The sequence below is a fragment of the Pongo pygmaeus genome, chromosome 4 (assembly GCF_028885625.2).
Source record: "Pongo pygmaeus isolate AG05252 chromosome 4, NHGRI_mPonPyg2-v2.0_pri, whole genome shotgun sequence".
Classification (NCBI taxonomy): domain Eukaryota; kingdom Metazoa; phylum Chordata; class Mammalia; order Primates; family Hominidae; genus Pongo; species Pongo pygmaeus.
Genome location: NC_072377.2, coordinates 151,629,746 through 151,656,125, shown reverse-complemented (window position 1 = coordinate 151,656,125; position 26,380 = coordinate 151,629,746). Strand labels below are relative to the sequence as shown.

The following is a 26,380-nucleotide window of genomic DNA, read 5'->3' as shown; positions in this document are numbered from 1 at the left end:
TCTCAATAGAGGCAGAAAAGGCCTTTGACAAAATTCAACAACACTTCATGCTAAAAACTCTCAATAAATTAGGTATTGATGGGACGTATCTCAAACTAATAAGAGCTATTTATGACAAACCCACAGCCAATATCATACTGAATGGGCAAAAACTGGAAGCATTCCCTTTGAAAACTGGAACAAGACAGGGATGCCCTCTCTCACCACTTCTATTCAACATAGTGTTGGAAGTTCTGGCCAGGGCAATTAGGCAAGAGAAGGAAATCAAGGGTATTCGATTAGGAAAAGAGGAAGTCAAATTGTCCCTGTTTGCAGATGACATGATAATATATCTAGAAAACCCCATTGTCTCAGCCCAAAATCTCCTTAAGCTGATAAGCAACTTCAGCAAAGTCTCAGGATACAAAATCAATGTACAAAAATCACAAGCATTCTTATACATCAATAACAGACAAACAGAGAGCCAAATCATGATTGAACTCCCATTCACAATTGCTTCAAAGAGAATAAAATACCTAGGAATCCAACTTACAAGGGATGTGAAGGACCTCTTCAAGGAGAACTACAAACCACTGCTCAAGGAAATAAAAGAGGATACAAACAAATGGAAGAACATTCCATGCTCATGGGTAGGAAGAATCAATATCATGAAAATGGCCATCCTTCCCAAGGTAATTTACAGATTCAATGCCATCCCCATCAAGTTACCAAATGACTTTCTTCACAGAATTGGAAAAAACTACTTTAAAATTCATATGGAACCAAAAAAGAGCCCGCATCACCAAGTCAATCCTAAGCCAAAAGAACAAAGCTGGAGGCATCACACTACCTGACTTCAAACTATACTACAAGGCTACAGTAACCAAAACAGCATGGTACTGGTACCAAAACAGAGATATAGATCAATGGAACAGAACAGAGCCCTCAGAAATAATGCCACATATCTACAACTATCTGATCTTTGACAAACCTGAGAAAAACAAGAAATGGGGAAAGGATTCCCTATTTAATAAATGGTGCTGGGAAAACTGGCTAGCCATATGTAGAAAGCTGAAACTGGATCCCTTCCTTACACCTTATACAAAAATCAATTCAAGATGGATTAAAGACTTAAATGTTAGACCTAAAACCATAAAAACCCTAGAAGAAAACCTAGGCATTACCATTCAGGACATAGGCATGGGCAAGGACTTCATGTCTAAAACACCAAAAGCAATGGCAACAAAAGCCAAAATTGACAAATGGGATCTAATTAAACTAAAGAGCTTCTGCACAGCAAAGGAAACTACCATCAGAGTGAACAGGCAACCTACAAAATGGGAGAAAATTTTCACAACCTACTCATCTGACAAAGGGCTAATATCCAGAATCTACAATGAACTCCAACAAATTTACAAGAAAAAAACAAACAACCCCTTCAAAAAGTGGGCGAAGGACATGAACAGACACTTCTCAAAAGAAGACATTTATGCAGCCAAAAAACACATGAAAAAATGCTCACCATCACTGGCCATCAGAGAAATGCAAATCAAAACCACAATGAGATACCATCTCACACCAGTTAGAATGGCAATCATTAAAAAGTCAGGAAACAACAGGTGCTGGAGAGGATGTGGAGAAATAGGAACACTTTTACACTGTTGGTGGGACTGTAAACTAGTCCAGCCCTTGGGGAAGTCAGTGTGGTGATTCCTCAAGGATCTAGAACTAGAAATTCCATTTGACCCAGCCATCCCATTACTGGGTATATACCCAAAGGACTATAAATCATGCTGCTATAAAGACACATGCACACGTATGTTTATTGCGGCATTATTCACAATAGCAAAGACTTGGAACCAACCCAAATGTCCAACAATGATAGACTGGATTAAGAAAATGTGGCACATATACACCATGGAATACTATGCAGCCATAAAAAATGATGAGTTCATGTCCTTTGTAGGGACATGGATGAAATTGGAAATCATCATTCTCAGTAAACTATCGCAAGAACAAAAAACCAAACACCGCATATTCTCACTCATAGGTGGGAATTGAACAATGAGAACACATGGACACAGGAAGGGGAACATCACACTTCGGGGACTGTTGTGGGGTGGGGGGAGGGGGGAGGGATAGCACTGGGAGATATACCTAATGCTAGATGACGAGTTGGTGGGTGCAGCACACCAGCATGGCACATGTATACATATGTAACTTACCTGCACGTTGCACACATGTACCATAGAGCCTAAAGTATAATAATAATAATAATAATAATAATAATAAAAAGAAAAAAACAAACAAAACAAAACAAAACAAAACAAAAAAAAAGAAAGTATTTGCTAAGTGCCTACCATTTATTTAAGACTGAAATACAAAATTAAAGTTGAAGCATGTCTATCTATAAATTCCATAATGCCTTTGTTTGAATGCTGTATTCCAGCTTTACGATAGGCTCAAATCCACTTCATTTGTGCTGTAAAGGACCTTCACGCCCACATAAAAAGTATAAAATATCTTCCAGAAGCTTTACCTGTATATATTGATTTATCCATTCATCGATTCACTTACTCACCTAATATTTACTATCTACTTTGTGTGGGCACTAGGTGAGGCAGTAGGGATATAAAGATGAATTAGATGTTGATCTCCCCCTCGAGAGTTTGTACTATCATTATTTAGATAGGTAAGTAAATAAAGTAATATGCTGTAATTAAGGGCTGATACTACTGTTATAGACAATAGTAATTAAAATTAGGAAGCACTTACAATGTGCTAGACACTGAGCTAAGCCCTTTATATGAACTATCCTATCGTATCCTCAACAGTGTCATTTAAGACTCTATTATTATCCTTGTTAGGCCTGTAATGAGGCTAAAATATGTTAAGTAAGTTGCCCAAGATCACACAGCAAGTCAATGTCAAAGGCAGGATTAAACCCTGGCTGTCTAACTGCAGCCTCACCCCTCTTAAGCACATCCCCTCTTCAGCTACTCTTAGGTTGATGTATGGCATAGAAGCTCAGAGAAGGCTAACAGCAGCAACACTGGTAGTTTATCATTTGCCTGCAATGTGCCAGATCTCTATGCTTATTGTCTCACTTCTTTCAAGAATACATGAGGAAAACCTTGTTATTGTTCCCATTTTATAGAAGGAGAAACTGAGGTTTGCAGTGTTAAAGTTTGTTCTTTTCTACCCAGCCATTAAGTGAATGCACTGGGATACAAACTGTCAGGGTCAGGTTGAACCCAAAGCCCACACTCCTTCCACTCCCTCACTGCTGGCCAGAGGTTAGATATGAAGTATCTCTTAGGGAGACACTCCTGCATATACTCTTCTGTCACGAGTTTGAAATTACCCACAAAAACAAACCAGACCACTTAGGCATTGTTTAAACAGCACCTTACTTAGGATGGCCCTACCTTGCCAAGTCCCTGGGTCTAAGGAGGTTATATGATTATTGCAGAACTAAATGGCCCAACACTGCCAGCAGTTTGTCACCATGTCATAATAGTTCAAGAGCCAGAGAGGTGGCATACTGGTGGGGGAATGGATTGACACGACCACGGTCTGTCCTGGCACTCTAATGACTTTGTTTTTTCCCTCCTGGGGAGACCAGCACATTTCTCCAATGTTGAGTTAAATATTTTTGTGAGGAAGAGAGCCCATAAAGGCTTAAAAATTATTCCATCAGATTTTCAAGGCACACTTTTATTTTATTTTTAAAAATCTTGCTCAGGGTAATGTTGGTTTTCTTTTATGGACATTTAGAAAATGCCTCTGAATGCAGCATGAAGGACATTTGACTCTTTCTCTTCATTATATACAATAGTGTCTTTGACAGAACTTATAAACCCCAAACTGAAGCCCTGTGCTTTCTTGCCTTCCAGTGATAAGGTTTCCAAAGTCATTATTATTTCATGGGCCAAAACCAAACCAATTCCCCATCCCAAATTACTTATATCTTGTGGTTGGTCATGTCCTTAAATAATATCAGTCTATCTGTCTCTGTCTCTGTCTCTGTCTCTCTTTTTCTCTCTCTCTTTCATTTGAAATCTCAGTGAGAGTTTTGGTAAAGTTGTGTGATCCTTGGATCAACTTAGTTTTTCCATGTTTTTTAATGCTATCAGGGTACACGGATTGATGAAGGGTCAGTTCCTTTGGGTTTAGTCTCTATTCTTGCGTTGTGGCTTTCTCTTTGGAGGGTGAATAGCTCAGAACTAAGTTATTGCTTCACTGTTAAGGCTGGCAGGGGAAGAAAGAGGCAGTAGTGGAGCACAGAATCTATCTGTGTTAGCCCTCTGTCACCGACTACTCAATCCAGCTTTTGGCTTCACCTAAATGATAAATGGTCCTATTGTTTGGGCTTTAGTATTTTAAAAAATAGAACTAAATCTAGATTAAGCAAGGACAGAGACCCATTTCATTGCACTGTACTTTAATATTCCTGAGATCCATGGCATTACGGGTGGCTCCTTTTAACAGCCATCTCTCTCCAGGGCGGAACACTATGCTGTCTTTGTTTCATCTGATCTTTCAGCTAAATAAGAGATGGTCACTTATCCTCACTACTCCCATATCCTGCTGGATTTCTCTTGCGAAAAGAGAAACTCACCACACGGGAGAGGGTAGAGGTTTCAGGCAGAGCATTTCAGCGTGTGTTTACAGGCAGGACTGACTTACTCAGCAAATCCTGCTCAGAGGAGCTTCAGCCAATGAAGAGGCTATATCCCGGCTTGCTTGGGGGCTTCTGAGTTTGAGCTGCATGCAGAAATGTAAGGCAGTGCTTCCTGGAGCTGATGGCAAAATGGGACCCATCTCCAGTTATTCCTCGGGCACCCCAGCTTTGCAAATCTGGGAAAGAACCTACATAAACATATTGGTGATGTAGCCAGCTTAAAAGGCTGAGAGAATCCTTATGGATTCAGGAGACTGTTTTTTTATTTAGATTTTTATTTTTTATTTGGAAGATGAAATGCTTCTCTCGTTACCTGCCTTACATCTTCAGACCTCCGAACACCATCCTTTCTTCCAGCTGCCACACAGAAGGTACAGACCAGAGAGGGAGAGTGTCTGGGTGGGTGGGAAAAGTGGGCTGGTGTCTGACTTCCCACGGGTTCTGCTGATGCTGCTTTCTGTAGCTACTAGGTGACTGTCATTCCTGGCAAAAGCTTGTATCCAACAGACTTAGATCTGCTTCTAAAATCAGTCTGTCTTGTACAAGGAAAGGGAAGTGTTTTCTGAAGAGCAGAATAATGTTGCAAAGGTAATCTCAAAGCTGACACAGCTAATTAGAAAATAACTCAGAAATATTTTGCCAATTTTCTTTATTTCATTTAACATGCAAACAAGTCATTGGAACTAGTGTCAAGAAAAAAAAAATCAGTAGGTGCTGCCACATACATCTGTCCGAGCTCTTGTTTTGTCACTGTCTGTTTGATAACTTGGTGCATGCCCAAGAAAGCAATTAGCAAAATAGAATTAGCTTAGTACATCACTGTGGAGTGTTGATTGTTGGATTGGTTCACTTGGAGTCTGTACTTGGGTTACAGAGCAGTAAGAACACAGCTGACTTTCAGCACTTACATGAAATGTGGTTTCTGGGGGTCCTAAGTTAATGCTTTAAAGAGAGAGTAGGCTGAGCCTTCTACACCTTCCCCATTTCCTGTTTTTTTCTGGGGACCTTCTCTGCTGCCTTCTAACCTAGCATGCTATGCATACATGTATGTGTGCCTTGTAAACATTCTGGGAATTCCCTTTCAACTAAGCACTGCAGAATTCAACATTTCTATAGTCAGAAGCTGGTTGTATACCTTCTATATGTGATGTGCCTATGTTTTCGATCTGACATATCCTAGAAAAAGAACAATTTCAAGAAAAGCAACTGGCTGGACATTTTTAAGGCTTAACGATTGTCCTACTAGTGGTATTTGATTGAAAAGGGTTGGGGATGCTGAGGTGCTGTGACTCCAACTCATGTCTAGCCACACTCTCTTGGAACTGAGCTGGCGACCAGCCTGTTCTGAAAACCCACTCTTGTTTTCATCCTCCAAGTAGAATCCTGAGATTGGGGGCTGTGTGTTTATAATGAAGGAAGCTTGTATTATACCATAAGGTAATTTTTTATCCATACCTTCAGGGAATGGAGTAGACATTTGGGATCACCCTTGAATTGAGACTGAGGGTGGTATTTTTCATAGGCATTGATATCTCATAGACTTTTTTTTACAATTGGACATTTCCCTTTAAAAATTTATTGGTGGCAAAAGGAAATGGTCCACTGAGAAATCTTTTCTTCCTCGTGGAGAAAAACTTAGTAAGTCCTTATCCACATTGAGGGGAGGAGAGGAATGAAAGAATGGCATGGACTAAAATCTCCGGGAGAACTTTTCAAATACTAAAGATCTAAAGCCATAGAGAAACTGCCTAGATGACTTTTGTATTTCTGATTGGTCCTCCTGTCCTCTCCTGCCTGCTTAGACTTTGAAAATTTAAACACTTGGTCTACTCAGTTGCTATCTTGTGTATTAATTAAATGAAACATCCTATATCATATAGAAAAAAACCCACTACAACAAGAACTTTTAAAGTTGTTTGTGAAAATTAAATTTCACTGATTTATTTCATTAAAATGGAAACCTCATTTTGCTTATGTCAAAACAATTTCTGCTTCACCCACTATCACCAGATTTCAGGGTGGGAGGGTGGAAAGGCATGTATTTAATTTTTTGTAAACCTAATAAAGACAATAGGTAAGGAAAATAGTATTTGCCAAACATTAACATCGTGGAGAAGGCTCTGCGACATAATGGAAAAGACATAAGTTATGTACCAAAGTACAAAGAAAGCAGTGCCAGGTCACTTAATTGCTCTATGCCCAGTTTTATCTATAACAAGGATGTTGAGATGAAATGTGACCATTGAATAAAGTTCTTTGTAATGCTCTGCACATGATAGGTGCCGTCTGTTTTTGAGTCCCATGCCCCATGTGTTTTCTTAGATATTGAAGTTTGCTTTATTTTTCACATTACCTTAAGCAATGAGTGGTTTCCTCAAACACATCACTTTGCCACCAGAAACTAGTTACACTTACTTAAAGTTTGTCTGGGGAAAAAATTATCAGAATATACCTGAGGTTGTGTGTGTGTGTGTTTGTGTGTGTTTATATTGTTGGCAATCGTGTCACCCTGTAGTCTATGCTAGAAAAAAAATATGGCTGTGAACTTCACATTTTATTAATTTGAAAAAGTGCAGAATGAATAGTGTGTGAATATCTCTGTGGAAGTCAAATAAATACGAATAGCCCAAACAATCTCCTTAAGAGAAACTCTAGAACAAATTTAAGAGCTTCAACAATTTCTGGGCTTCTTAGGGGATAGAACCATCCTAATTAGAAAACTTGGCTTGTCTTCCCAACTTCTCCTTGTCATCGCTTTTGTGTGTGTGTGTGTGTGTGTGTGTGTGTGTGTGTGTGTGTTTTAATGCAGGAAAGCCATAGGTTTTGAATCTTAGCTCTGTTACATGTCAACTGAGAGATATTGAGAACTTATTTAACCTTTCTGAGCCTTAATTTCCTTATTTTAAAATATAGATAACAATACTCCACAGGATAGTTGCAAAAAAATACATTCAAAATGACATAGCAGGGTGATAATAATAATAGTAATAACCAGCGTTCACTTGTATTTAGTGTATCAAAGGCATTACCTAAGCACATTATATATAGTAACACATTTGTATATAGGGTAAATCAACAATATGTGGTTCACAACTATTGGTTCCTTTTTCCTCCCCTCCCTCACTCTGAGCCCTCACGTCTGCTTTTTCATACATTAGAGAAGATTTGGTTCTCCATGTAGCAGTCAGAATAATTTTTAAAAATATGATTATCTTACCTCCCCACACTCTAAAACACAAACACTCACATTTAAAACCTCTCTATGGTTTCCGTGGCAAGCGGGGCCTGCATATTCTGAGCCCCGCCTGACTCTCCTGCTTGAGGTCAAACATACTCCATCTTGCCTTGTCCCCAGACACACAGGCCTTCTTTGGTTCCTCAACATTCTCCCTTCCACCATAGACTTTTGGGCTGCTTTTCTTTTCCTTCTGCCCCATTGCCTTGCTAATTCCAACCTTCAACTCTCAGCTCAAGCTCAGAAGCCATCCTGACGCTCAGCTGATCACAGCTTTTAAAGAACTGGGTTTCTTAATTCGAAGCACTTACCCTAATTTGTCATTATGAGCAAACCAATGTGACTGTTTTGTTAGTCTCTGTCTCCTTGCTGTACTGGAAGCAGGACCCACATGTAACTGTTGTACCTCTAGAACCAGAACAACACCAGGCACGTTATAGGTGCTTAGTAAATTTTTGCTGAATGAAAGATGACAAATACCAAGGCTGTTGTATGGATAAATTACCAAAACCATATGTGAAAAATATTCTGTAAAGTATTCACTCCTACATGCATGAAAATTGTTTTCATCATTGTGGCTTAGGGAGCTTTCTGTAACCATACTTTAAGGAACTAGTTTTATTGTAATCTTCTTTAACTTGAAATAAGAAGATACAAACAGAAGCCAGGGCAACCAAATAGTGCAGATCCATAATCAGGGTTTTGCAAAGAGGATTGGACTGTCTTTCCTTCTCTGTGGACCTCATTAAGGAAGCACATAACTCGTTCCCCTTGGTAGGGGAGGATTCATCCACAAAAGTGGTATCAGAATTGGAGAAACAAAATTCCAATCATAGCTGTAAAGAAGCCATTCAAGCTGGGTGTGGTGGTGGGCCCCTGTAGTCCCAGCTACTCCGGAGGCTGAGGCAGGAGAATTGCTTGAACCCGGGAGGCAGAGGTTGCAGTGAGCCGAGATCACACCACTGCACTCCAGCCTGGGCGATAGAACGAGACTCCATCTCAAAAAATAAAAAGGAAGCAAAACAGAAATGAGAGAGTCAGTGAAGCATAAGGAACCTTGCCTGATACTTTCTAGTGGACCTAATTTGGCACCAGGCACTGGAGGGCCTGTTATTGTTATCTAACAAATCAGTAGGGACACTTTCTTTTCCTAAAGGGACAAGGGTACTGTGACTTGCCACGTGCTTCTTCCTTTCCCAAAATTGTCTTTCTCTCATTTCCATGCTGCTAACCTCTACCCATGCTTGAAAACTCAGCTTGAGTCAAGTCTTTCTAGGAAGATGTCTTCAACAACTCCAAAAATGAAGTTGTTATTATGAGTCACACAAACCACAAGGAGAGTGGAAAGAAGAAATAAGAAGCAGCTTCAGCACCACGAATCCTGTGGACCACTGGCTGTGTGCTAAGAGCTGCGTCTGTGCCATCTCATTCACTCCTCACAACAGTCTCTCTTATTAAACGCCATTGTCTCCATGTTATAGATGAGGAAACTGACTCAGATGCAACCTATTCAGAACCACAGCTAGTGAAGTGGTAGATCCAAGACTCAAGTCCAAACTCTCTGAATCCAAAATCGGTACTCTTAATCTTTATATCACACTGCACATTTGCTTCTGAGTAGGAGAACAGCCTTCAGATTACATTGAAACAGTCTATTTACATGTCTGTCTCCTGAGTGGCCAGCAGCAACTTGGGCACAGGAATTCTGCCCTACTCATCTTCAGTCTTGGCATCCTGGTTTAGTGCAGAGCTTGACTCTGAGTAGATGCTCAAGAAATCCTTCTTAAATGAAGGACTCAATGGGAGAGTGGGGAGAGTGAATAAACAAACTGACCCATATTCTATCAACAATGCTCCTTCAAGAGGAGGACATATCTTAAAGCAAGTATCTTCCAGTGACACCCGGAAGCATGTTTGCTGGAAATCTACACACACACGCAGAGGGAAAAATAACATCATATTTTTCTAATTCTTTGTTATATTATAAATAATAATAATACAAGAATAAGTAAAACATAGGACGCATACTATTTGCTAGGCACAATTTCACCATGTGTATATCAATGTAGGTATAGATGCATGTGTGTGTGTGTGTGTGTGTGTGTGTGTTTATCCCTAACAATTCTATAAGGTCAACACTGTTATCCTCATTTTATTCATGAGAAAACCAAGTCACAGAGAAGTTAAGTAGTCTAAGTTCACACAGCTGTTAAATGCAAGGGCTAGGATTAGAACCCATGCAGTCTGGTTCCAGGGTACATGCTAAGAATGGGTTCATTACTACTATATTTTGTACCTTTTTCATATTTATGGATTCTTATTTTTCATGTGTTTGAAATTCTCTTCTCAGTCCCTTTCACATATTTAGAACCAACCCACTCTTCACAGCCCACGTCAAATGCACCTCCACCCACAGCTTTCCCTCACTACTCATTTTCTCATCCATCATTCTCATCTTATAAATGCACACCTACATTTAAAGTCTTTTCCAAGTGCACATGGCATTTGTCTGTAACATGGAAATAGTAATGCTCAACTCAAGGAGTTATTGTGAGAATTAAGTAAGACAAAAACCTTACATTGTTTAATATTGCTTTATGTCTGAAACATATTTTTTGAATTTTATGTACAATGCATGAATTATCCCTGCTTTCATCTAAGGCCAAGCCTCCACTTTAAGCTGGGTCATCTCCCCTCTCTCTTACTCAAGCACATCACTCCTGCACTTGTTCCTACTCTGTCAGCACCAAGGTTTTTCTCTCTACAGGATCACGTTTTGCAGTCCACACACATGCTATAAATCATCTCATTTTAAACACCGATCTCATGAGCCTGTATCTTCCTTCACCTGCTGCCCCATCACCTGCTCCTCTTTTCAGAAAAATGCCTTGAAAGTGTCATCCACACTCACTGTCGCCACCTCTCCTCTGATTTGCACTTTCTATCATGCCACCAAAATTGCTCTTGTGAGAGTCACCAATGACCACCACATTGCAGAGTCCAGTCATGCCTTTGCAGGCCTCTTCCCACTGCGGCCCTCAGCAACACTGACAGATGATTGCTCCGTCCTTCCTGAAGGAGTTTCTTGTCTTGGCCTCAAGACCCACTCTTTCTCTCTGTTTCCCTCTCCCTTGCAGTCTCAGACTCCCTGCCGGTTCCTTATCATCTTCCTAAACTAAATATTGAAGCCCAGGAATCAGTCTTCTCCTTAACATATACTTGCTCATAAGTGATCTCATCCACTCCTATGGGCTTATATATCACTGATTTAATTTCTATATCCAACTCCAATCTCTCACCTAAAATGTAGACTTGTACATCCAACTTCCTAGCCAACCTTTCCAATCAGATGCATAGTAGAGATCTCAAAACAGACCTGTTGATTTCCCTCCTAAAAATAACCCTGTTTGTGCAGTATTCTTCTCCAGCCTAGGAAATAAGAGGGAACTCTGTTCTCCTAGAGACTCAAGCCAAAAACATTGGAGCCATCCTCAATTTCCTTCTTTCTCTCATATCATTCTTACAGTTCTATGGTAAATCCTTTGGGCTTCACCTCCTAAAAATATCAGGAATCCAATTGCGTCTTATCACATCCATCATTCAAATGTTTCTTCACCAGCGAATCCTTTCCTGGCCTTCCTATGTAAATATCACACACATGCTCACTCCCTTTCTCTCAACATCAATTTATCTCTCTCTGTGCCTCTCCTCTCACCCCCAGTTACTTTTACCCTATTTATTTTTCCTTCACAGCCTTTATTTTTACCTGACCTGTTATACATCCATTTACTTGTTTTTTGCCTGTCCTTTCCCACTATAGAATGTAAGTGACATGAAAGCAGAGGCTTTCTCTGTTTTGTACATTTCTATATCTCCAGTAGGCAGAACAGTTTCTCCCACATATTAAGCATATAATAAATATTTGTGGATTGAAAGCACGAATGTATGAGTGAATGTTTATATTAAGTCTTAGTAATAAAGTGGGGGAAATGGGTTTCAAAACTAGACAAACCTGAGTTCCAATCTCAGCACTCGCAATTACCTGCTGGATGACCTTCCATTACTCAACTGGTGTATTTTCTTCTCTAATGAAAATATATCAAAGTATTGTTATGAGAGTGAAAAAAAAGTGTTGTAAAACACCTAGCATAATGCTTGTGAATATTCAATGAATGGAGCATCATATTCTTCTTTCATATTTCCCACTGCATTCACCACAGCAATAACCAAGGATAGACCATTAAATGTTTTGCTTACCTACAAAGCTAGCATTTATTGTATGAGCCCTAGCATAATGTAGGGCTCATTACTTGCCAGAGCCTGTGCTAAGTACTTTACAGTTACTATCTCTCAAAATATTATGAGATAAGTACTATTCATTTTCCCCATTTTACAGGTGAGCAGATAAGACACAGAAAGGCTGAGTAACCTATCGAAAACCACCCAGCCAAAATGTGATAGATCAGGGTGTGCACCCATACTGCCTGACTCCAGAGTCCAGGCTCTTTACTGCCCTATAAGACTGCCTACAACATTTCAGGCATTGTTCTTAGCACATGGGTAATTAAAAGATAAAATACACTCATCTGTACTTTAAGGTACAGTCTAGCAGGAGGGAAAAAGGCGTATGCACACAACTCTAACAGTATTTTTTAACCCTGGCTATGCGTGAGAATCACCTTGGCAAATACACGGGGCTATCTCTACCACAGCCCTGTTGAATTAAATCCCCTGGAACTGGGCCCCAGGCATCTCAGTTTTTAGCTTCCCCAAGTGAATCTTATGTACAGTCAGAGGTAAGAACTCAACAATGGCCAGGGTAGAGAAATATACTAAAAGCTCAAGGGAAGAGCTCTGGGAGAAAATCTCTCTAAAATGACAGTAAATCTGCAGCTGAAAAGAGGTTACTTTTGGTGAAGGCTTCAATATCTGGCAGAAAAGTGGCTGCCATGGGAAGAATCAAGGTCACTGTCATCCACCTAAGAGTTCAGTGAAACTATGTTGAGCACTTATTTGCTTCAAGGTAGCTGTGAATTTGCTTCAAGAGTTTATATTCAGGTATTGGCTAAAACATCTACCTAATACACAGAAAGTCATTTTATTTCCTGGCCTTTAATTTTATCATCTATAAAAACAGGGGGGAAATTTTGCATATATCAGACAATTGCTTTAGTGAGTAAATGTGATCATTCATACCAAGTATATAGTGTATTACCCAGTGCAAATTAAAAGCTTAATAAAAATTAGCTATTATTAATACTCTTTATATTAGTAGAGGCCCCAGAAATCAAGTCTTGGCCTGTGTACATTCTGGGGGGTGGAATTCAAGAAATTTTTTTTTAATTGACAAATAATTATACATATTCATGGGGTATGTAGTGAAGTTTTGATACCTACCATGAACAGTGACCAGATTAGGGTAACTAGCATATTCATCATCTCAAACACTTATCCTTTCTTTGTGTTAAAAATGTTTAATATTCTCCTCCCAGATATTTGTAACTAAGATATTATTGTTAACTATAGTCATCATATAGTGGTATAGAACACTGGAACTTATCCCTCCTATCCAGCTGTAATTTTGTGTCCTTTAACAAATCTCTCCCTATCCCTCTCTATGCTTGTGTGTTTTGATACAACGTGGTGATAGGAAGAACACTGGGCCTGCAGTTCAGAGTCATCTAGATTCCAGTCCTCTTCACACGTGATGTCCCTTGAGAAATTGGCTAATCCTGCTATGCCTCAGAGTCAAATGACAATATAATGAAACTTGGTAGTGTTGGTGTCAGATTAAGTGATATGTGCTTTGGGAAGTATGTCCCCATCTTAAATCTTCTCATATTAAATCAGAAGCTGGGAGTGGTAACTCATTTTCAGGAATTTCTAGTATAATCCATAAGGAACTTAGCAGAGGGAGGACGGAGACTCAAGTTTAATAAAAACCAACTGAGCACCAGGCATTCTCCCTGTGTTATCACAGGAGGATGATTATCCTAAGTCTGCATGGTACTATCCACATTTTACAGGTGAAAATAGTGAGGGAGGACTAGTGAGATGAAATATTTAGTTGAAAATGACTTTCACTTTGGAATCAGATAAACTAGAGTTCCAATTATGACTTGAAGTTATTTATCCTCTGAGTGTGTTTTTTTTCAACTTTAAAATAGAAGTAATACTGCTTCCTTTTCATGTTTCATTGTAAGAATCAAGACATTGAAAGCAATGTGCCTGGTAGCCACCTGATAGATGGCACCTGTACTTACACTGACAGTATCTTTGCTAGGTCTTACCAGCATGACATCAAGCATCTTCAGTTGCAAATCTGGGGTTCCTCCCACTTTGCTTGTTCCTAGCAAAAGAGGCTCCTGTTTTCATTCTTTGACTCTTTCAACCTACATCACCTTGACTGCTGTTTGCCTGTAACATACACTGATCAGTGCTCTTTTGATTTGTGTTTCTGGATCTAGTTTTGTCTTTGGTTCTTGTGCCCCAAGGCAATTCCTTCATTTTGACTCAATTTTATAAATCTAATAGAAAAATCACCAGCAGTGAAATCATTGTCATCATTAGAGAGACTGGCTCATTAGTTTTCTGAGTCATTGTTTCCTTACTGGCAGATTGAGCTGAGAGAAAAGATGGGCTGAGAGGGCCAAGGCCTTTATCTTCACAAGTGTCTGCAAAAGCACAGTTAGTAGAAAAAGCAAACAGGAGGCAAAGAAACGTATGATTTTGAAGATATGTATGAAAGCCTACTCTGGATCTTATCGTTGATACACGAGAATGTCAATTTTTGGGAAATTTTAGGAGCAAATTCAGTATTCTGTGAACTGCCTTCTAAGAGCAATTATTCATTTATTTATTCATTTATTCAAAAAATACAAACACACACATAAAGAACATCTCTATTTTGTGTCAGATATCAGCTGGGCGATGGGTTCACAGGTAGTAAAAATAGATATGGTTCCTGCTCTTATGGAAGGCAAATAAATTAATCTAAGAAATTAATGTAAACTGTGACAAATGCAGCAATGGAGAGGATATGACATTAGGACAAGATCTAACGAGGCTTTGTTATGCACAGGAAGATCAGGAGAGTTTCCCTAAAGAAGTGTCACTTGAGCTGATAGCCGAAGGATGAGTCAAACTTAACTAGGAAGAATGAGAAAGAGGATATTTTAGGCAAAGGAGAGTATATTTGCAAGGCCCAGTCCCCAGAGAGTCATGGTGAAAGCAAGATTCTGAGGGAAAGCCATTGTAGCCAGAGCACAGAGACCAAGATGGGGTACAAGGGAGATGACGCTATCAAGTGATGTGACCCTGTGTGTCTCTGTAACATAAATTACAAAGTTTCATCTTAACCCAGAGAGCAACTGTAAATTATTGAGGGATATACATTTAAAAATATATATATATCATATTTGCAGCATGAAAAGATTTTTGGGACTGCTGTGAGGAGAATACGTTAGAAGAGCTAAGAGCAGATTAGCACGCAGTCATGCATCGCTTAATGATGGAAATATGTTCTGAGAAATGCATGTTAGGCACTTTCATCACTGGGGAAACACAGACTGTGCTTGCACAAACCTAGATCATAGAGCCTACTACACACCCAGGCTATATGGTATAGCCTATTGCTCCTAGGCTACAAACCTGTACAGTATGTTACGGTCCTGAATTCTGTGGGCAATTGTAACACAATGGTAAGTATTTCCATACTTAAACATAGAAAAGATTCAGTAAAAATACAATTTGAAAATCTTATGGAATCACCGTCATATATGTGGTTGATTATTGACCAAAATGTCATTATGCAGTACATGAAAGTATTTTAAGGGGTGGGACACACAAAACAGAGATAAGTGGTCACTAGAAACAGTCCTTACTGTTACATTATGTAGAGTTGTAAATGGCTCTAGACATGCCCTCAAATTCCTGAATGTCTATCTGTGACTGTATCTGAATAGAACTGCTTTATAAACATGGAAACCTGTTTATTGTCTTGACATTCAGACAAAGAATTTTTTATTCTCAATAAGCAGTGGCAGAAACACACTCTGTTCTGTTTGGAAGTAGCAGTAAACATTCCAGGCATAGGAGTGAATTTGCTCTTCCAGGCAGACCACTTGCAAAAGCATGATGTTTGGAAGAAAAGGAAAGCAGACTTAGGACAGAACCACTAAGAATGTTTTCATATCATGTTTATTCAGCAAGATATAGCTGCTGCGTCAAAGCCTCCATCTAGAATTGTGCATATGCTCTGCTGCGTATATTCCTATAGAAACAGCAAGGCAGCCTTCGCAGGGGAGTTGACCAACAGTCAGTCTTACAAGCCAAGGTTAGGATGCCACGTCTACCTTAACTAATAATCTTTTCATTGTCCTACAACCCAGATGACAGGATGCTTAAGCATGTGAGTCAGAACCCCAAATGTAAAATCCTGCAGAAGCTAAAAAAAAAAAAAAAAGCATGATACTGGCTGTTATGAATTTGTGAGTTCAAGCCCTGCCTAAAGGCAACACAATTCAATTTTTAAACAAAAAAGAAAGAAAGAAAATATATTGTGCAAGGAAAGCAGAGCTGCCCCAGTCCTGTAGCACACCTATTCCCATCCCATTAGAAAGAATTATAAAATTTCTATGCAAGAGAAGACTTCTGACTTCATCTATGCCAGCCCTTCACAGGTGCCCTGAACCCCCTCACAACATTCCTGACCAGATAGCAACAGAGAGATTGCTCCCTCTCAAACCTGGCCATTCTACTTCTGGACAATGCCAAGTATGCCTAAGTCTTTAAATTGCACTGAAATCTATTTCTTAGAACTACCAAATAAGAAACCTGAGGCCCTTTCCACATGAAAACTCTACATGAGAATGAGAAGGGTTTTCATACTCTGTACAGCCTAAAGATTTCAAATTCCTTCAAGCAGGGCCCTATGACTTCAGGGTGGTAATAAGCATTTAGGTGGCTAGCCCTATTCTAATGTTTTAATGTATTAGCTCACTTAGTGCTAATTACAGTCTAGTTAAGGGAAAGCATTTGTTGTCCCCATTTTACAGATGCAGACACCAAGGCCCAGAAAGATAAGTAAGTTGCCCAAAGTCACATAGTTAGCAAGCAGGAGAGGTGGGATTTGGACCCAGGTAGGCTGGCTCCACACCTCTGTTCTCCCGCTTCTGAGATGGAGGGAAAACACAGGCTTTACTGTTATAGTCCTGCATTTCAATAAAAGCTCCAACATGTCCCCTGGCCAACTGACTGCCCCTAAGTAAGCCTCTGTTTCTTTATCTGTAAGGTGATGGTCATAAAGCTTACCTCAGTATTGCTGTGAGATTAAATAAAATAATGCATGCAAAGAAGCAGCACAGTGCCTTGCATATACTGGGCATGCAGCAAAGTCTGAGGAAGTAAATGGGTGAATAATTAAATAAAGACCTCCTGGTCCTACCCTCCTGTATTAGTTTGCTAAGGCTGCCATAACAAAATGCCTGAGCCTGGGTGGCTTAAACAACAGTAGTTTATTTCCTCACAGTTCTGGAGGCTGAAAGTATCAGATCCAGGTCCCAGCAGGCTGGTTTCTTCTAGAGCCTCTCTCCTTGGCCTGCTGATGACCGCCTTCTCAACTGAGTCCTCATGTGGTCTTTTCTCTGCATTTCTCTTCTTGCAAAAACACCACCAGTCCTGCTAGATTAAGGTCCCACCCCTAATAACCTCATTTAACTGTAATTACCTCCTTAATGGCCCTATTATTAAATGCAGTCACATTGGGGGTTGGGGCTTCAAACTATGACTTTGCAGGGGGACACAATTTAGTCCATAGCACCTCCCTCCCAAAGCTTTCTTATTCTTTGCCCCAATTCTCAAGCAAAAGACCTATTTTAGGTTGTCTTCAGGAGTTCAGCCAGGAACAGGGAGTTACAGCATAAATAAGGACAAAAGACTAAGAACAGGTGTATAATATATTATCACCGCAAATCATTGTTCCACAATCCAGACTGTATAGTATTCTGCAGCCTAGAAATAATGCAAACAAGCTACAAGATATTAGCCCCTGATCTCCTCTAACTCTCTTCTTCACTCACCTCACTCCAGCCACACTGGACTCCTTGCTGTTCTTCAAACAGACCACGTACATCCCCTCTCCAGGGCCTTTCTGCTTGTGGCTCCCTCTGTCTGGAATGCTCTTCCCTCAGCTGCATGGTTCTTTTCCTCACTTCTTTTGTGTCTTTGCACAATCATCCTACATACAGGCCTTCCTGCCTACTTTGTCTGAAAAGCACACCTCCCATCACTCACCCTTCATCTCACTGCCTAGATTTTCTTACTACTTGACATATTATGTATTTGTTTATCATTTCTTTCTCTTGCTAGACTGCTAGCTCCGTGAGAACAGGTACTTTGTGTTTTTGCTCATTATTGTACCTGGCATATAGTAGTGAATGATAAATCTTTGTTGGATGAATGAATAATCATCACGGTTAGTAGCAGCAAAAGGCTAAAAGTTTTTGTCTCCCTTTTTCTAGGACAGTAGTTTCCAAATGTTAGCTACCATAAATAAGAATTATCTACAGTATTTGGCTTAAAATGCAGATTTGTACTCAGTAAACAAAAATCTGGGTAGTCCTATGGCACTTTTAATTAGAAGCTCTCAAAGCAGTCCCCTACACTGTTGTTGTACCTGAGCGAGTTAGAGAAAACGCCACACTTGGAGATTAATTAAGAGTCCGCTTATTTAGCCGGCGGCCAAGAGATGGCTAATGCTCAAAGTTCTCTCGGCCCCAAAGAAGGGGCTAGATTTTCTTTTATACTTTGGTTTAGAAAGGGGAGGGGGGTTCTAGTTAAAACAATTTTACAGAAGTAAAGTAGGCAAAAAGTTAAAAGGATAAATGGTTACAGGAAAGTAAACAGTTCCAGGTGCAGGGGCTTTAAGACTATTACAAAGTGATAGACGCGGGGATTTGGGAGTTATCAATCGGACGAATTCCTGGGAACTGCGGATATAGCTCGCCACAGTATCTTATCAGTTAATTGCATTCTTGGGTGTGCTGGGAGTCAGTTTGCACAAGTTAAATCCTTGAGGAAGGGGCTGCCAGTGAAAGAGCCAAGATGGAGTCTGTCTGGCTCTCTTAGCTAAGGGAGGGTCAGTCAATTCAGGTGGAAACAAGGCTAGGTGATTAAAGGAAAGGGAGAGTCTAAAAATAGCGTTAGTAAAAACAAGGTTGGGCATTACACTGTCATTAACAAAGCTTTGTCACTGAGGTGTTAGACACCATGAAGCTATGGTAGAAAAGGGTTAAACAAATGAATAAAAAGCAAATAATAAAAATAAAGAAAATGAAGATCTGGGGATTTACAGCCCCCCTAAAGCTCTGAATCATTAGATCCTGAGCTGAGCCCAAGAATCACCATCTTCAAGAAGTACCCCAGTGCCTTCTAAGGGAAAAACTCTAAGTGTAATGCTTCAAGAAACTTTGTCCTAGGATGACAAAGTTAAAAAAAAAAAATGGCACCGCTGAACTTTGCGTAGTCTCTTCCCTCCTTCCATGTCTAGTTCAGGGTATGGAAACTCTAGACTTAGCACCAGGGAACAATGATGGTGGAGAAAAGGGGATTAGATATGCTGTTTATAATGCCCAATTCTCTAAGTCTCAGTTGGAGAGAGCATAGCTGCAGAACTGCTAAAGGAAGGGTCTTACAGGTGAACTCAGAAGCAAAGGAACAATGTCAATTTTCTCCCTTGCCTGTGAACAGAGCTATTTTCTAGATGGCTGCTGCAGCCTGTGAGGAGAGGAGGGCACCCACTGGCCCTTGGCAGTCCTCATCGAGTCAGACAGCCAGAGTTGGAAGTGACATGGAAGCCCTTTTTAGATCCTGCCCACCATCTTGCAGAGCGGTTAACCCAAAACCCTTGGGTGAGCTACCCAAAACCACACAGAGAATTAGTGCAAACTACCAGGACTGAACCAGCCTGTGAACTCCAGAGTGGTGTTTTGGCCTCTGTACTTACATGCAAAGTGGTTTGACTGTTTCTGACATTCCTGGGAATACCTTAGAACAATGTGCTGAGTAGGAACTCTGTGAAGAGGGGAAAACACCTCAAGGATACACTATAAAGAATCGACTACCTTTCACTTGGCAGACATGTGTCTTGATAAGCCCTCAGGAGAGAACTAGCCTCAAGGTATTTTTAAATGGCTGAGGGAGGCATGTGTAATGGCACTATTATTTTACAGTTTTTTTTTTTTTAAAAGGAAACTCATCTTTCTTTGAAATTGGCCCTATTTACACACAGAATGAGCTGAAAAGACTCTTGGCTGTTATTAAGCCTTCAAGAATGTTCTCATAAGTGCTACCTTCCTCACACTGAGTACCTAACAAGGTCATTCAGGGCCAGGGTATATGTTACATGTTTGCTCACACTGAGCGCCTGAAGCATCACTAAGTAAAGAGCCAAGCCTCAGTGTTTTGAGCTCGGGGCTGGTGATTTGGGACAGTCATTTATTATGAACTGGTTCTCCTACAATTTCTCCAGTCCAATCTCAAGCATGACCCTGTGCCAGCTTGCATTTGTCCCTGTCTAACTGACCTAGGCTAAGCTTTTTGTACCTGCTGGGAACAGCCTCCTCCAAATTCACTTTATTTGCAGTATTTCTAGTCTTCTGTTTGGAAATTGTGTTTTAAACTTTGATTCAGATAAATTAGAGCTGAGATGATAAATGGAAGTGATCCTATAGGTGAGGCAGTGGCCAAAGCTCTCATTACAATTCTCTGTTGATCCTCAGATATGCTAGGGTATCATACAAAATTATTTATTTGAATAATTATTATTTGAAACAACATTATCAGGTCATAGCATAGACCTCACCAAACTGATTAGAGTTTGAGGCTTCCAGTGATATCCAATGTTCATTTAAAAACCCACTTGCCCAGCAAGACCTGATTTTATGGCATGGAAGAAGAAAGGCATCTTCACTCCATGAATTTTAGCTTTTTATAAGTGAGGCTCTCAAAGCTTTCCACTTAACAGGGTCAACAAATGAAATAAGATATGTGAAAGCATCTAAAACAGTGCCTGGGGCTTAGAAGAGACTCAATAAATGTTTCATTCTGCTCTTCCACCTGTCTTTGTCTACAGAGGAAATTTAGTGTTGGGCCATTTGTTGGTCCCTTTATTAAGTATTACTTGAGCACCTACTATGTGTTCAGCATGCTTCTAGACACTGAGTATACAGCACTGTAAAAGACAGATGGATCTCTGCTCTCTTCTTACATTCTGGTGGGAGGAAGTGGTTGATTAATCATGGCAAGCATTAGATCCAAATCAAGGTGGGAACTAAAAACAAGACATGAACAAGGAGATTCAGATAAAATTGAAATGATGAACTTGCATATACTTAACTGCAGAAATTGCCTCCAAATTGGTCCTCCTGCAAGTAGGCTTCATAGATGGTCTCCGTGGTAGGTTTCTGAGCAGTTGTGGCTCATTTGGGTGCTTACTGGTAAGTATTTCTCAGGCCCCAGTTGCAGATCTCTCTTTTCCCATCTTGTACTCTAATTCTGCACAGAATGTGGGCAGATGCATGATCCTGCACAGAAGTAGAGCCCCCCAGGATCTATCTGGGTCTTCAGACCCAAGGGAAAGCATTCATTTCTTCAGTGTTTTTGAAGCCTCTGTGATGTACAGGCAGAGGTCAGGCTCTGAACCAATTACAATGAGTACTGCCACCCACCTCATGGCACTTGCATATTAGTAGGGGCAAATAGCCATGGGGAACATAAGTAACTTTTAACATAGTGATAAGGGCTGGGAATAACATAAAAACAGGGTAAATCATGATAGTGACCGAGGGGTGATGGACTACCAGGAATTGGGCAGACAGGGAAGGCATCTCTGAAGAGGTGCATTTGAGCTGAGGCTTGACTGATGGGAAAGGGTCAGCAACTCGAACAGCCCAGTGGGGAGCATTCCAGGCAGAGGGACCTGCAAGCACAGAGGACTGGACAAAGGCTGGAATAAATTCAATGTAGTATTCAAGGAATAGAAAGATCGTTGTGGAATACTGTATCTTTTCATGGTGGGGGTTGCAGTTTTGTTTAAAAAAATCAATAATCTCAAATACTTAAGCCCTCCTACTTCATTATACTTTTAAAAGAAGCTGTGTATCTTAGCAGTTAGAAAACTTGGATTCTGGAGGCAGTTTACTTAATCCTACAAGGGGATAATTTGGCCCTAGATCAGACCACCTGGGTTCAATCCTGGATTTTTCTACCTACTAGCTAAGTGACATTGAGCAACTTACAGAATCTTACCATGCCTTGTTTGCCATAAAAAGGAGATAAGAATAATCCTATTGCACATAAATCATTTGATGGTAAACTGGGATAATGAACATAAAGTTTTGACCAGCATAGGGAAAGTACCCAAAATACGTTGGCTATTATAATTCCTTCCTTGTTTTCTCTAGAAGTTTATTTTCTTGATCATTGTTGCCATCCTTTTATCCCACCAGCCACTCATTGAACAGAATTCTAAACATAAAGTAGAAAATAGTTTCCCAAGAACTTTATAATTTGGGTGCAGTTGAAATCTTTGAAAAGTTATCAATGTAATTTAATAAAGGAAGTGTTTAATGTAATTTAATAATGTCACTTAAAATTCTCATTAAATTGATTCTAGGCCCTGGAGAATTCAATCCCCAGGGGATACTATATAGTATTCCTCCATCAAACTCATTCTCCTTTCCCTGATTTTTCATAGCTTTTATCACCCATTCATGTTACGCATTTACTTATTTTGTTGCTTAACTTATAAGAATGTAAGCTCTATGAGAACAAGGATTTGGCCTGCTTGTTCAATGAGCCATCCCCAGTTCCCTCTGATAGCGTTCAAATAATAGAGCTCAATAAATTCTTGTTTACTGAATTTTTGTCTCTATACACCCCTAAAAAATATACCAGGAAGTGGGTTTGCTAATGAGGCAAAGAACCTTGGTTCTAAAAGTATCCCATAACACAATCTGAGTGCCAGCTTCTCCGTGACCCAGGAGGGCATGATTCTCCAATAGGAACTGATCTAATAAATACAAAATATTACATAACTTTATTACTCATTCCCTCAACAAACATTTATTAGGTCTTGACTTTATGCCAGGCAGAGTATTAGATGCTGGTAAACAAGGGTAAATAAAACACAGTCCCTGGAGAGTACAGTCTTGTAGTTAATCACTGTAATTCTTATAAAAATTAATATTATCTGTTCTTATGAATCTGAAGACTAGAACCTAGAGAATAAATAAAACCTTCTGGCAATGTGCCTGTGAGTGGGCAGTCAGGAAATGCTGCTCCCGGTCTGACTCATCCCTCCTCACACCACTCTTAGGGTATTGGTGGTTTTCAGTACTATTCTGTGCCATTCTACAGACGGCGCAGATACATATCCCATGATACACAAACGTTTCTTGCTCACTCAACACATACTTGTACACACACATACACCCCAATGTAAAATTCTCATTCAGCACCAAAATGAATGTTAGGAAACAAAGAACCTGAATACATAAATGTATTTATGTGTATATTGATACATATATATTTATAATTACATACCTATGTATACATATACGTATATGTACATACACACACACATACCCCTTTGTCTATCTCAGAGATTCAAGGATAAGTTCCCATACTACTTTTTTTTGCCTAACAGTTTACTCACATGTAGCTATGTTTTTCTTGGATCATAATGCCAGAAGTCACTCTGTCTTTAGCCCTTTCTGATTTGAATACTGGTTACCTAAATAAGCCTGTGGTATAGACTCTTTCAGACAATTGATTCCACAGCCCCTGTTGCTGTGATTTAACTGTCTTAGGCAAAAATAAATTTTTTTTTCCCTGAAGCTACTGTAGTTTCCTTCAAGAGTTGTATGCTGGAGTGGTTAAACTCTCGTTAGACTGCCTGGGTTCCCTGCGCTCTACTGCCTGCTAACGTGGGCAAAGTTACTCAACCTCTTTGGCATACAGTTTGCTCATCTAAAAACTTGAGTCATAATAAGACTGTATAGCATTAATGTGGAATTAAATGAGCTAATTCATGGAGGGGTTAGCAAAATTTTTGACACATTTCAATAGCTTAATAGAATTTGTTGATTTTCTTTTTCATATTTCCTCTCCACTGCATCCATCACTGGCTAATCTAGACACAAATTAAGCCATTACTAAATTTCACAAAAGTCTTTCTAATGCTATGGTTCAATGGATTTTAAGGGCAGGGTTAATCCTCCAAATGCATAAAATAATTGCATTTAATCAAAACCACAATGAAATACCATCTCACAGTCAGAATGGCTATTATTAAAAAGTCAAAAAGACAACAGCAGCATGATTTATAGTCCTTTGGGTATATACCCAGTAATGGGATGGCTGGGTCAAATGGAATTTCTAGTTCTAGATCCTTGAGGAATCGCCACACTGACTTCCACAAGGGTTGAACTAGTTTACAGTCCCACCAACAGTGTAAAAGTGTTCCTATTTCTCCACATCCTCTCCAGCACCTGTTGTTTCCTGACTTTTTAATGATTGCCATTCTAACTGGTGTGAGATGGTATCTCATTGTGGTTTTGATTTGCATTTCTCTGATGGCCAGTGATGGTGAGCATTTTTTCATGTGTTTTTTGGCTGCATAAATGTCTTCTTTTGCGAAGTGTCTGTTCATGTCCTTCGCCCACTTTTTGATGGGGTTGTTTGTTTTTTTATGTTTATTGCAGCATTAATCACAATAGCAAAGACTTGGAACCAACCCAAATGTCCAACAATGATAGACTGGATTAAGAAAATGTGGCACATATCCACCATGGAATACTATGCAGCCATAAAAAATGATGAGTTCATGTCCTTTGTAGGGACATGGATGAAATTAGAAATCATCATTCTCAGTAAACTATCGCAAGAACAAAAAACCAAACACCGCATATTCTCACTCATAGGTGGGAATTGAACAATGAGAACACACGGACACAGGAAGGGGAACATCACACTTCGGGGACTGTTGTGGGGTGGCGGGGGGAGGGATAGCACTGGGAGATATACCTAATGCTAGATGACGAGTTGGTGGGTGCAGCGCACCAGCATGGCACATGTATACATATGTAACTTACCTGCACGTTGCGCACATGTACCATAGAGCCTAAAGTATAATAATAATAATATTAATAATAATAATAATAATAATAATAAAAAAGACAACAGATGCTGGTGAGGTTGTGGAGAACAAGGAATGCTTTTACCCATTGGTGGGAAGGTAAACTAGTTCAACCATTGTGGAAGACAGTGTGGCAATTCCTCAAAGTCTTAGAAGCAGAACTACCATTTGACTCAGCAATCCCATTACTGGGTATATACCCAAATGAATATAAATTGTTCTATTATAAAGATATATGCATGTATATGTTCATTACAGAGTTATTCACAATAGCAAAGACATGGAGTCAACCTAAGTACCCATCGATGATAGACTGGATAAAGAAAATGTGGTACATAGACACCATGGAATACTATGCAGCCATAAAAAGGAATGAGATCATGTCCTTTTCAGGGACATGGATGGAGCTGGAGGCCATTATCCTTGGCAAACTAGCATAGGAACAGAAAACCAAATACTGCATGTTATGTCTTATAAGTGGGAGCTCAATGATGAGAACACAATGACACATGGGGGGAACAACACACACTGGGGTCTGTTGGAAGGTGGAAGGTGGGAGGATGGAGAGCATCAGGAAGAAAATAGCTAATGGATTCTGGGCTTAGTTCCTGGGTGATGGGATGATGTGTGCAGCAAACCACCATGGTACACGTTTACCTATGTAACAAACCTGCACATCCTGCACATGTATCCCTGAACTTAAAATAAAAGTTGGAAATTTTAAAATATAATCACTGTACTTTATACACAAAATATTGATATAGAACACTAAAATTCTAAGAAAATCCATTGAGAAAAAGCAACAATTATTACAACATTTTGTGAAGTGATTTAGCATGATTATATTTTTATAGTACCAAACAACTAGGTAGAAAATTAAAATTTTAATCAATTATCTAGACATCCAAACTGTTTTTTTTCCTTCAGTTTTCATTAAAACATTTGCAGTTATATTAAGACAGACTCTTGGTCTTTGAGGTTGTTTATCTTCCTAAGATTTTTCTTAACTATTTTTCCCTTTCCATTCTCTCCTATTTCAAACTAAACTTCTTGGCAGATGTAAATGACTTTCTACTTTGCATGTAATTTTGTTTCTTGGATAACAGAATAAATGGGTCAAGCTAAGCCCCAAGATTAAATGGTCAAGCAAAGTCAGTCTTTCTGATTTTCCTGAACTCAAAGCCTTGAGAGTCTACTTATTAGAGGGTTGTTCTAACAGAAGACAAAGGAATTCAGAGAGAATGACCTGACTTTGGTTTGTCCCTCTGATATGGTTTGGCTGTGT

General features: G+C 39.6%; 1 protein-coding gene across 5 annotated transcripts in view; it reads left to right on the top strand.

Moving 5' to 3' along the window:
- PPP2R2B (protein phosphatase 2 regulatory subunit Bbeta) overlaps positions 1–26,380 on the top strand; it is a 495,072-nt gene that overhangs the window by 26,725 nt on the left and 441,967 nt on the right. For 2 of the 5 annotated variants that reach the window (XM_054489451.2, XM_054489453.2), the window contains exon 1: positions 4,756–5,034. The exons of 2 other annotated variants lie outside the window; for them this stretch is intronic. In XM_054489451.2, the coding sequence (XP_054345426.1) occupies positions 4,961–5,034 (74 nt within the window). In that variant the 5' untranslated portion in view covers positions 4,756–4,960. Of the gene's footprint in view, positions 1–4,755; positions 5,035–26,380 lie in introns of those variants that run through there. One more of the 5 variants, XM_054489454.2, reaches the window with a different exon arrangement.